The 13,115-nt window shown below is 39.5% G+C and overlaps 1 protein-coding gene across 1 annotated transcript in view; it reads right to left on the bottom strand.

Annotated features, from left to right (window-relative positions):
• Positions 1-13,115, bottom strand: part of mcf2l2 (MCF.2 cell line derived transforming sequence-like 2) — a 396,665-nt gene that overhangs the window by 177,050 nt on the left and 206,500 nt on the right. The window contains exons 15-16 of the mRNA XM_078563948.1: positions 4,249-4,352; positions 3,261-3,349 (exon numbers count right to left, since the gene is read on the bottom strand). Of these exons, the coding sequence (XP_078420074.1) occupies positions 3,261-3,349; positions 4,249-4,352 (193 nt within the window). The remainder of the gene's footprint in view (positions 1-3,260; positions 3,350-4,248; positions 4,353-13,115) is intronic.

Raw genomic sequence — 13,115 nt, 5'->3', positions numbered from 1 at the left:
GAGTGCTTGTTAACCAGGAGCTAATGTAACTCAGTGCGCACAGGAGTGATGAACGATCAAGATTTTGGTGCACAGTTTTGGATGAGCTCAAGTTTACAGTGTGAAAGATGGGAGGCCAGTCAGGAGATCTACTATATAGATATACATGTCATAATTAGGTTTTAGCTTTCTTTTCATTTATTTCTAGCTACAAGCCTATAAGCCATAATAAAATGATCAGGTTTCTCATTCCTGGAATTTAAATGTATGGATGATTTTTGGCAAGTTAAAGGCCTTTTGTTAGCAAGGAGTGCTGAATAATGGGACAGTGTTCATTCAGATAATAGAGTAACCTGTAATCTCAAGACATTGAACATATCAGTTAGGGAACTGATTTTCAAGGGATGGCTGTGTTTGGAGCCCTATAGAAATAGTCATGGGGCAGAATATTACGCTTGGCGGGCAGGCGCGCACCTGACACACTCAAGCGTAAAATGACGTGCGATGATGTCAGGCGTGCGTCCTGACGTCATCGTGTAGTCTTGTGATATTTCGTTTGGCGGGCAGGTGCCGGAGTTGGCTGTGCATCTGCCGATTAATTAAAAGGTCTATTAGGCCATTAACAATCTAATTAAATTCAAATTTACGCCAACCATTAGAAAATGCCAAGCGGCCTTTACATTTTTTAGGAAACCTCATCCATGAGCATGTTGAGGTTTCCTAAAGCAAATAAACATTAAATAACTTTATTTTTGAATTAAAAACATGTCACAGCTCACGTAACGGTCATGTGAGGGGCCATGTTTTATTAAATTTTTATTTTCTTCATTTTTTTTTTTTACAGCTCCGTGCCTCGGAGATTGAAGCGCTCTCTCTCGCGCATGTGTGAACTGTGTGTTAGGCCTGGCTCTTCCTCCTCCCCAGCCCCCACAGGCAGCGCTCAGCACTGCTGCTCACGATCCATGCTGGGCAGGCCTTAATTGGCCCGCCCGCATGAAATCGCGATGGGGAGCCGATCACGGGCTGCGGTCAGCTTCCTGCTTGCCCCCACTGAGCACCCCCGCCAAGGGCAAAATCCTGCCCATGGAGTTTTACAGCTTGGAAGGAGCCCTTCAGCCCATCTTGTCCAAGCCTGACATCAAGCCCCTATCCATTCTAATTCCATTTTCCAGTACTTGGCCTGTAGCCTTCTACGCTATGGCGTTTCAAGTGTTCATCATCTAAATACTCAAATATTGAGGGTTCCAGCCTCTACCACCCTTTTTCAGGCAGAGAGTTCCAGATACACATTTCTCCTCTCTCCCCCACCCCCTGGTGAAAACAACTTTCCTCAAATACCCTCTAAAGCTCCTACCTCTTACTTTAAATCTTGAGATTTCCTTCATTGGAGACCAGAACAAAATAATCAACGAAGGTTGTGTTCTCCAGCCAAGCAAAATTACATTTTTTTTTGTGTAGCTGTTGTTTAAGGAAGTGTCAAGATTGATATTTGTAACCAAGTTAGTATAAAGTCCAAGAACCTTAGTGCTTTGAGTTGTTGAGGGGTTAATGTATCACTGTGGCCATTAGGTTGAGAATCAGAATTGAGTGATTGACAGATCTCTACTATAGGGAGAGCAGAAGCTCAGCTAAAGGAATTCAGGAGTTTAAAGATCCTGGAGAGAAGGTTAGATCTGGGATAGTGGTTTATAAGGACTGATGTGAGTCCTAATAGCCTTGGACAAATGATTAAAAACTCATTTTGTCTTGGATAATTTAAATTTTCTTTTATAGTGAAACCTGTAATTAAGGACATGAGTTTGGGTGTCCTTTATTTGCAGGAGTCATTCTCAAATTGGCAGTCGTCTGTACAGTAACCTGGATAAACCAAGTATCCTGGGATTGTGTTCTCCTGCAGTGTTCCTTTTTTTACTTTTCTCTGGGATTGTGCCTAATTCTGCAGCTCTACCAGTAGATGTGAATTCAGTTCACTGGGTTTTCCAGCTCAATGCCACCCTGGGGTTCTTTTCCACAGCAGGAGGGATGTTCTGCCACTTTGGCATTTTGCACCAAGTGATGTGGATACTGTAGGGACAGTGTGCCTAGGAGATCCCAGCTAAATTGTGGGGGGCATTTAGGTCCTGGCAAATGCTGTCTGGGATCCTCTTTCCCACTGTGTGCTGCAGCTGCTAATGTCTGACATGCTGGATGGTAAGAAAGGGGGCTGTTAGCAGCTTACTTGAACCTGACATATCAGTGGAAATGGATTGCCAACTCTGGAGCCATTCCTAGGAGTTTGATCTCATTTACGTTCTGATCGTGCCTTCTACAAATGTTATTGGGTATTACTGGATTTGCTGCCTTTTATTGGATGTGTCCCTGTACAAGTTGAGAATCTTTTTTGATTTTTTTGCATCAGCAGTTGTGAGAGAAGAGCCAAAAGGCTACCTGTGAACCATTTTCTCCATTTCTTTCCTGCTGCCTGCCCCAAATCGCCATTCCCCACCCCCGATGACCGTCTCTTTTTTTCCCCCCACCCCCAATCACTACTTCGCAATTTCCCCCTCTGCCATACCTTGTCCTTCATAACTTGAGTCCTTATTCCTGATTTCTCCCCAACTGGCACTTCTGGGCTTTTGTGGAATAGAGTTCTTTACCCAGGAACAGAGAAACCATTCTATCCCTGGGATACAGCTGGCAAAGCATTCAATCCCAAAAAGCAGTTTTTGTCTCACTATAGATGTTGGGTTTTTAAAAAAAAAAAAATGGTTTTCTTCACCCTATGTGCCTTGTGCTTACCTGCAAGCCCTGTCGTTTTAAGTTTCAAACAGACTTAGTGCATTAAAAGCTGTCGATATTTCATAATTTGGGTGTCATGGTTTCAGGGTATAGCTTCTATCTAAAAAGCTTGTAAGTTATTTGGGACTGTCAGTGTCTGTACAGTTTCACTATAGTCTGATGTACCCATTCAGCCCTTTTTCTCTTATTTAAAGCATTAATAACAAGCACCATATAACTTATAACTTCATGACAATTATTCTATAGCCTAAACCCATTAAGAATAGTAATGACATGTTATCATCCTCCTTTATAGCAAGTTAAGAGTTTTAAGGTACTTCTTTCCCCAACCAGATTCTACTCATTTTAACCTAAAAATATTCATGAAAGGTTGAGCTCTCCATTTAAATGTTTCACCTACAATATGGGTGGACAGAATATTTTTGGCGAATGCAAAGTATAATTGTGTGCAGCGCACATTGAATTCCTGCACAGACCTGAAGAAATTTGAATAGTTATCTTACCTCCTCCTCGTTGACAAGTTCTCTTCACTTTCAGCTGTTACTTGGACATGACTGGATCCCCCCTGGCTGGCTTCATGCATCACTTCAATCTAAAACAGACAGGGTAGGAGAGGGAAGCCATGTAACTACACAGGGCATTCCTTACATAGGTCACTGATGCAGCAAAGGATTTGACTCTGGTTGAGTGCAATAAATGCATAACTACCATGCAAAATATATATTAAACTAAACTTAATACTGCTTTTACTGGAAATAATTTAGAAATGTTTGTCCAGGTCAGGCAGACCAAATCTCAGGCCAGATTGTATTTTTGTACAATTCAAAAATGTTTTTCTTTCATGATAATCCTGAGAACATCAGAATCACTGCCCCCTTTTTTTTGCAGGCTACAATTTTTCACTTGATGTTCTGAATGTTGGTTAGTGCTGTATATTAAGAGTTATGTACTGATCTATTCCCTGTCACCCTCCTCATCCAAAGTTTTTTGTTAGACCATGCCACTGAAGCAAATGTAAATTCACTTTAAAAACAAAGTGAAAACCTACGTATATTTCGCCATCATCTTCGTTAAATGTTAGGCAAGTTTGAGACTACTGTTTTTTCTGGAGATTTGAACAATTTCCTGCTTGAGTAATATGGATGTGTTGCCTCAATTTACTTCCTTTAGCCGTTCCCCTGGAGCTCAAAACTGACTTTTGAGTAGTAAAATAATAGCAAAGTTAAATTTAAGGTAAGTGCTAGGCAATAAGGCCTGCCGTTATTTTATTAAATCATTGTTAATAGCTCTGATCAGTTACCAGACTGCTGCTTCCTCTCAACAGTGAAAATAATTCTGAAAAATAAATTATGTTCAAATAAATATTTGAATCTATAATGCTTTGCTTGAAACTGTTTGTTTTATCACATGCTCTTATGCATGTTTGTGTGTATAAACACTGCCATAACATTGGAGTTCAACCATTACAAACACTAACAGGTACTTCCTTACCTTTAAGTTACCTTTTGGTTTCTTCATATTTCTTTTCTTTGCTAATTCTGTTTCTGTAAGCGGCTTTAAATTGCTAATGTTATCTAAACTTCTTCTGCTGGGAGCTGTGAAATAATAAACAAAAGTTAGTTAAAGGGGAATAATGTGCCCCACTGCAAACAATTTAATCAGAAGCACTTTTGTGTACTGTAATTTTAAAAAATTATGATCCTTGAACTGGCCAGCTCTATTGATTAAATCAGATTTGACTATTTATAAATTAGCACATAATAGATGTAAATGAACAACATATAGACCAATACTTTGCAGACTGCTGCATATTGTATTTTATAACAACCAGAACCCAACACTCTACCAAAACTTTGTCTGAAATCATCTGGTACATTGTTTCAGGGAAAATTATAAACTTAGCAGATTTGTCATTCGCTTTCAGTAGTTCAGTTAAATGTTTCAAGCCAGAGATGACTGGTCCATCTAGCATATGTTTCCACAATACAGTAGTCCCTTGGTACATTTGCAATAACCCTGAATCCCATATATTGAAGAGCTCCTGTCTTAATTTTTGCTTGAGGTTAATTAAAGTTTCTTATACCACTCCTGTGCCAATAATGGCCCAGATCTTGAGGTCAGTTATGAAGTGATGGTGCTCATTGCTGACTGAAGAAAGCTGCCCACAAAAAGCTAGCAAGCTCTGTGACATAGTTTTTGCCTTTCTCAATGTTATGTTAATTCTGGTGCTAGCTATAGGGGATCTCTGGCTTCCAGTAACAGAGGTTATCAAGCAGGCTATACAGCTAATCTCCACCAGCAAACCAGGAAGTTTTATCATGCAATTTAAAGCTCTCTTTAATTTTAGAAATTGAATTAAAAATTGGGAGGTACACGTGGACCAGAAGCTGAAATATAAAACTTTTTTTTAGAGTTTTAATTTTTTTCTAATATGGACTGGAGAACCACAATTTGTATCTATAACCCCTTTAATAACACTAAGCCACATGAGATATTAGGGCAGAGAAGCAAAAGCTTGGTCAAAGAGGTAGGTCTTAAGCTCTGCCTCTAAAGTAAGGTAGAGAGACAGAGAAGTTTTAGGTGGGAGTTTTTGGCCTAGGCAGCTGACTGCTCCAATGATGGATTGATTAAAATTTTGGTGTTCAAAAGGCTGCAGATAAGAGGGTTGCAGAGCTCAAAGATTACAGATGGGGGAAAGGGCAGGCCATGGATGGAATTTTAAAACTGAGATGTAATTTATTTGGAAGCCAGTGAAAGCGAGCACAGGTGTGATGGGTAAAAGCATTTGGTGTGAGTTAGAGCATGTGCAGCATAGTTTTGGATGAGCTCAAGTTTATGGAGTGCAAAGTATTGGAGGGTGGCCAGGAGTTTTAGAATAGTCAATTCTGGAATTAACAAAGGCATTGATGAAGCTTTCAGCAGCTGAAGAGCTGGGTGGAGATGGGTGATGTTACAAAGATGGGAAATAAGCAATCTTAGTAAAGACGTAGATATTTGGTTAAAGGCTCAACATGTTCCACAAATGTATAATTGTTTTTTAGGGCCTGAGGTTGTTCAATGATAATGTTGTTGAATTAGGTCACATTGTATTTTTAAACAAGGCTCAACCCCTCTTCCAGGGTTTTTATAGTAAGAATAGAGTATAAAAGTTGAATCTGATGTCAATTCCCTGACTTTAAAAAAAAAAGTGCATATGTACAAACTTCACATGTGGAGGAGCGGTCATTCACTGATGGCAAACTTGGGGATTCTGCATTTAACTGCACAGGCTTGATTTATACATGGAGAGTGGAGTTGTGGTGGAAGATCAACTGTGATCTTGTTGAATGATGGAGGAGACTTCACAGGGAATGAGTGTTTCCAGTGCAGGAGGAGGCCATGTGGCGCATCGAATCTGTACTGGCTCTCTAAAGTGTATTCTACCTAGTCCCACTCCCTGCCTGATCCCTGTAACCTTGCACATTCTTTATTTTCAGATAGCAATGCAATTCCCTTTTGAATACCTCGATTGAACCTGCCTCCATCACCACCTCGAAGTTTCTTCCAGACTCCAACCATCCTCTGGGCGAAAAACATTTTTCTCATCACTATTACTCCTTATGCCAATTATTTTGAATCTGTGCCCTCTAGTTCTTCATGCTTTCTTGAGTGGAAACCGTTTCTCACTATTTACCTTGGTCCGTACCCCTCAGGATCTTAAATACATCTAACAAGTCTCCCCTCAGCCTTTTCTCCAAGGAAAACAGTCCCAACCTCTCCAATCTATCCTCATGGCTACCGTTCTTTTTCCCTGCAATCATTCTTATGAATCTCCTCTGTACCCTCTCCAATGCCCTGCACATCCTTCAAGTATGGAGCCCAGAACTGGCCGCAATATTCCAGATGAGGCCTAACTAGGTCTTATACAAGTTCAACATGACCTCCTTAATCTTGTACTCTCTGCCCATATTAATAAAGCCTAAGATACTATGTGCTTTATTTACTGCTCTCAATATGCCCTGACATCTTCAAGGAGTAAGTGACACATACACTGAGGTCCTTCTGTTCCTGCACCTCCCTTTTATTTTATACTGTCTCCATATTCTTCTTGCCAAAATAAATCATCTCACATTTCTCTGCAATAAACTTCATCTGCCACTTGTCTGCCCAATCCACCAACATGTATTTTAGTTCACAACTAACCTCATCACAGTTAACAATGTTTCCAATCTTTGTATCATCTGCAAATTTTGAAATCATCCCCTGAACACCACTGTCTAGGTCAATAATATATATCAGGAAGAGTAAGGGTCCCAACACTGACCCCTGGGGAACTCCACTACAAACCTTCTCCAATCTGGAAAAACAGCCATTTATCATTACTCTGTTTCCTGTCATTCGATCAATTTTTTTTTTATTGAGGTCAATTTGCCTACACTTGATCTATTTCTTATCATATTTTCTCCTCCAATAACTGACATGGGAGATCAAAACTGCATCAAGTACTTCAGATTTGAGCTCAAGGTGCAAGTGCAATTTTAAAAAGACCTCTCTGGATCTATGTTGTATCCCTTATTGTGCACCCCAACATTCTGCTTGCTTTAACAGCCTGCAAGCATTGTGCTGATGGTTTTAGTCACCTGCCCAGTAAAATGAAAGATCGTTCTCTTGTTCCGATACCTCAAATACATTTCAAAATAGGTGCAATTACATTGCTCGGTGTAATCTTTGGCTGCGAACAAGTGGGAAATTATTGAGAAGTACAAACTTATAGAGTAGTTATAATGGAGGAATTTAATGATCCGAATATAGACTGGCAAAATGGTAGTGTAAAAGGCAGAGAGGGGTAAAAGTTCTGTTACAAAAGTATCATTTTCATCCTATTTTTCTGGTTTGTTGTAAAGTAGATTTATGGGTGAGTGTAGATGGTTCTGTTTGTATGATTTCATTACATTTGCAGTCAGACTGCAAGCTTGAAATTATCAAAGGAAGCTAGGTGTAGAAATGTACATGAGTAAACATAGATGTTGTCTTGCATGCAAAGTGTGACGGGAATTTGCATTTTTAGATAAGTGAAGGGATTGTTTGGATTTCAAAGGGATCTCAATCTTTTTACAACTAGCCAGATAAGCAAGGCTAAGGAGTGTTTATTTTTCCCAAAGGTTACTGACAATTTTGGCAACATGAAAGATTTTATATTATGGGAAAGGTACAGTTCCAAAGACATATGGAACAATGGAATTTACATATTAAAGAGAGAGTAACATATATAAAGGAGAATGAAAGGCTATGTTAAGCACCATGTAAGATCTAACAGGTATGTGTGAAACAGCCTTGAAGAAGCCTCCAGCCATTTTGTGCATGTCTATTATGTCCAGTAACTAAAGTTGGAGAAAGATACTTGAAATTCCACTGTCAAGTGGTTACTGTTAACTTGCTAGTCTTTTAAAAAAATCTAAGATCTATTTTGGACTGTTGCCTTAAGGGGGGTGTGTAACTGGGAGTCAGGTTAAATAGGAATTTTAGGATTTGTTAAAGTATTAAGTAATTGTAGTCTTATGTATGTGCTTGAAATCTTTTATTTTGTTAATAAATATTTTAATTTAATTTTTTTAAATCTCTAAAGGTCTTGGTGGACTCACTACTGCTGAATTCAGTGCACATAGCTTCTCGTAATAAATACAAATTGTAAAACTGTCATGATAGCATAGCCAAGTTCCCCTTGTGGATTTGATCCACCTGGCACATATCATGTGCCACGTCAGATCCTAGCGTATGCTCTGAAAAATTTTCTACAGCAGTATGTTTCCAGTCCAACAAGAAAGGAGGTATTGCTAGACCTGGTTCTTAGGAATGAGGTGGGCTAAGTGGATCTAGTGTCAGTAGGAGAATATTTAGGTGATAATGGTTATTGTATCATAAGGTTTAGGTTGACTATGGAATGGACAAAGATAAGTCCAGAGTAAGAATAATTAACTGGGGGAAAGTGAACATCAATGGGAAAAAATCCAGCCCACATTCATTATATTTATTCATGGGATGTGTGTTACTGGCTAGGCCAGCATTTATTGCCCATTCCTAATTGTCCTTGAGAAGGTGGGGATGAGGTGCCACCTTGAGCCATTACAGTCCATGTGGTATAGGTACACCCACAGTTCTGTTAGGGAGGGAGTTCCAGGATTTTGACCCAGTGACAGTGAAGGAAGAGTGGTATATTTCCAAATCAGGGTGGTGAGTGGCTTGGAGGGGAAATTCCAGGTGGTGGTATTCCCATGTGTCTGCTGCCCTCTTCCTTCTAGATGGTAGCAGTCATGGGTTTGGAAGGTGCTGTCTAAGGAGGCTTGGTGAGTTCCTGTAGTGCATCTTGTAGATGGTATATGCTGCTGCCACTGTGTTGGTGGTGGAGGGAGTGAATGTTTGTGCATGGAGTGCCAATCAAGCAGGTTGCTTTGTCCTGGATGGTATGAAGCTGCTTGTATAGTTGGAGCTGTACTCATCCAGGCAAGTGGAGTGTGTTCCATCACATTCCTGACTTGTGCCTGTTAGATGGTGGATAGGCTTTGGGGAGTCAGTTACTCAAATTAATTGGAGTCAAAGGTTGGCAGGAAGAACAGTGGCTGGACAATGGGCTACCTTCAAAGAAGAGAGAGTTCATGCACAGTGAAGTTATATTCCCTCAAAAGGGAAGGGTATGTCAAACAAATCCAGAGCTCCCTGGGTGACTGTTATGGCACAGCCGATGGTCAATTCTGAGCTGTTCAAATCCCAAAGGGAAACTTGAAACAACTGCCACAACTTGTTTTGCAACTTGTATAAATTTTGAGATGCGTGCCTTTAATTTGGTAGTAATAAGACCACCAAGTCTTATAGGTTTTTACAAAACTAGATTAAACATTTGCTAATAAGAGAAATGGTTTTAAGCACATACATATGTCTACAAATTACTACTATAATAACTTCTAAATCCCCTACTTAATCTGACTTCCAGTTACACTTTCATTATGGCAACAGTAAGACACACAGATTTTAAAAGACCCAGGCAAAGAAACATGATAACCTGACAATCCAATTCAAAGTGAGTTTCCTTAACTTCAGTTCTTTGTAGACAGCAGCTTGAGGCATAGATGCTGAAGGCTTTTTACACTTGTTAGGTCTTAAGATGCCTACCCTTACACACAGCCTTCGTTCCTTTATACATATTTTCCCCGTTTAATGCAAGTAAACGTTGTTTCACTCTGTCTTTGGACTTTACCTTTCCAATCATAAAAATTTAGATAGTACCTATTTTACCAGTAATCTTTGGGAAAAATAAACAGTTTCTGAACTTCACCTGGCTAGGTGACACATTTCACCCCTCCTTTGAAATCAATCTAGTCTGGTTTATTTAAAAGTGCAAATGTTCTTTTACACCTAAATTTACCTACTTAAAATTTCAAACCTAGCTCATTTCCTAAAACATCAAAGCCTTAAGACCAGCTGCCTTTAATCCAATTAAGTCTCATCCACAAACACACACACACCACTATTTTATAATAAATTCCAGTAACATTATTATATCTTCCTGATAATGACAAAAGAGATAGAGATTAAGATAAAGAAGAAAAAGTGTGCTTATGACAGGTATCAGGTAGAAAATATAATTGAGAACCAGGCTGAATATAGAAGGTTCATAAGAGGCGAAAGAGAAAATAAGAGAAGCAAAGAGGGAGTATGAAAAGAGACTGACAGCCAACAAAAAAGGGAATCCTAAGGTCTTCTATAGGCATTTATATAGTAAAAGGAGTAGGGCCAATTCAGGTCCAAAAAGGTGACTTGCACATGGAGGCAGAGGGCATGGCTGAGGTATTAAATGAATACTTTGCATCTGTCTTTACCAAGGAAGAAGGTGCTACCCAGACCATGGTGAAAGAGAAGGTAATTCAGACACTAGAAGGGTTTAGTATTGATAAGGATGTGGTATTGGATAGGCTGTATGTGCTTCAAGTTGATATAATTAAATAGTGTTTCAAGAATTAATACATGGTCTACAACATAGGCACAAAAATCTAGCAGGAAAATTGATCTAACCATGGCTGATCAGAGAAGTTAAGGATGGTATTAGATTAAAGAAAGAGGCTTGTAAAGCTGCTAAAAAAAAGTAGTAAGCCTCAGGATTGGGAGCATTTTAGAATTCAGCAAAGGAGAACTAAGAAACTGATAAGAAAAGAGAAAATAGAATATGTGGGTAAAATAGCAAGAAACATAAAAATGGACTAAAATTTTCTATAGGTACGTATAAAGGAAAAGATTATCAAAGAAAAATGTGGGGAATAAGGAAATGGCAGAGAAATAAACAAAAACTCTGCCTGTCTTCATGGAGCAGGATACAAAAAAGCACCCTGAAAAACTGGAGAACCAAGAGACTAGTGAGATTAAGGACCTGAAAGAAATTAGTATTAGTAAAAAAGTAGTACTGGAGAAATTAATGGACTAAAAGTTGACAAATCCCCTGGACCTGATGATCTATATCCCAGTGTTGAAAGAGGTGGCTATAGAGATAGTGAATGTGTTGGTGGTCATTTTCCAAAATTATACAGATTCTGGAACAGTTCCTGGAGTTTGGAAGGTTGTAAATGTAACCCCACTATTTAAGAAAGACAAGAGAGAGAAAATGGGGAACTATAGACCTGTTAGCTTGACATCAGTAGTAGGGAAAATGCTAGAAACTATTAGATGTAATAACTGGGCACTTAGCAAATACTTGGGCAGAGTCAACATGGATTTATGAAAGGGAAATCATGTTTGACAAACCTGTTGGAATTTTATGAGGATGTAACTATCAGAATAGATAAGGGATGTGGCGTATTTGGATTTTCAGAAGGCTTTTGATAAGGTCGCCCACAAGAGGTTAGTAAGCAAAATTAGAGCACATGGGACTGGGGTAATGTATTGGCATGGATTGAGGATTGGTTAACAGACAGAAAACAGAGTAGGAATGAATGGATTATTCTCAGGATGGCAGGCTGTGACTAGTGGGGTACCACAAGGATCAGTGCTTGGGCCCTAACTATTCACAATCTATAATCATCTATTTGGATATGGTGACCAAATATATTATTGTCAAGTTTGTTGATGACACAAAACTTGATGAGGATGTGAGGAGGATTCAAAGAGACTTAGACAAGCTGAGTGTGCAAGAACAAGGCAGACGGAATATAATGAAGAAGAATTGAAGTTATTCACTTTGGTAGGAAAAACAGAAGTGCAGAGCATTTCTTAAGATGAGAGAAATTGGGAAGTGTTGACATCCAAAGGGACCTGGGAGTTTCATGTTTATGAATCACTGAAAGCGAATATGCAAGTTCAAAAAGCAATTAAGAAGGAAAATGGTATGTTAGCCTTTATTGCAAGAGGATTTGACTACAGGTTTAAGGAAGTCTTGCTGCAGTTGTATAGAGCCTTGGTGAGACCACACCTTCAGTACTGTGTACAGCTTTGGTTTCCTTACCTAAGGAAGGGTATATTTGTCATAGAGTGCAATGAAGGTTCACCAGACTGATTCCTGGGATGGCAGAATTGTCCTATGAGGAGAGACTGGAAAGACCTGTATTTTCTGGGATTTAGAAGAATGAGAGGTGATCTCAATGAAGCATACCAAATCCTTACAGCACTCAACGGAGTGCAGGAAGGATATTTCTGCTGGCTGAGGGGAGGAGGGGGTGGTCTAGAAAGAGGGGACAGTCTCAGAATAAGAGGTAGGCCATTTAGGACAGATAAGGAGGAATTTCTTTAGTCAGAGGGTGGTGAATCTTTGGAATTCTTTACCACAGCGGGATGTGGAGGCTCAGTCATTGAGTATATTCAAGGTGGAGATTGATTGGTTTCTTGAAATTAAAGCTATCAAGGGTTATGTGGATAGTGCAGGAAAATGGCATTAAAGTAGATCAGCCATGATCCAAATGAATATTGGAGCAGGCTTGAGGGGCCAAATGGTCTACTCCTGCTCCTATGTTCCTATAAGGGACCAGATGAGATGTCTCTAAGGATGCTGAACAAGTGAGTGTGGAAATTGTAGAGGCACTGGGCATAATTTTTCAGTTTCCCTTAGACTCAGGGGTGGTGCCAGAGAACTGTTCAAAAATGGTGTAAAGATAAGCCCAGCAACTACAGTCCAGCCAGTTTAACTTCAGTGGTGGGGAAACTCCTAGAAACTATCATCCAGGACAAAATTAATAGTCACGTGGACAAATGTGGGTTAATTAAAGAAAGCCAGCATAGATTTCTTGAAGGAAAATAGTGTTTAACTAAATTGCTGGAGTTTTTTTTTGAGATAATGGAGAGGGTTGATGAGGGCAATACTGTTAATTTGGTCGGTGTATATAGACTTCCAAAAGGCATTT

The sequence above is a fragment of the Cetorhinus maximus genome, chromosome 19 (assembly GCF_964194155.1).
Source record: "Cetorhinus maximus chromosome 19, sCetMax3.hap1.1, whole genome shotgun sequence".
Taxonomy (NCBI): Eukaryota; Metazoa; Chordata; class Chondrichthyes; order Lamniformes; family Cetorhinidae; genus Cetorhinus; species Cetorhinus maximus.
The sequence above is the reverse complement of the archived record's forward strand: the minus strand, read 5'-3'. Positions and strand labels throughout refer to the sequence as shown.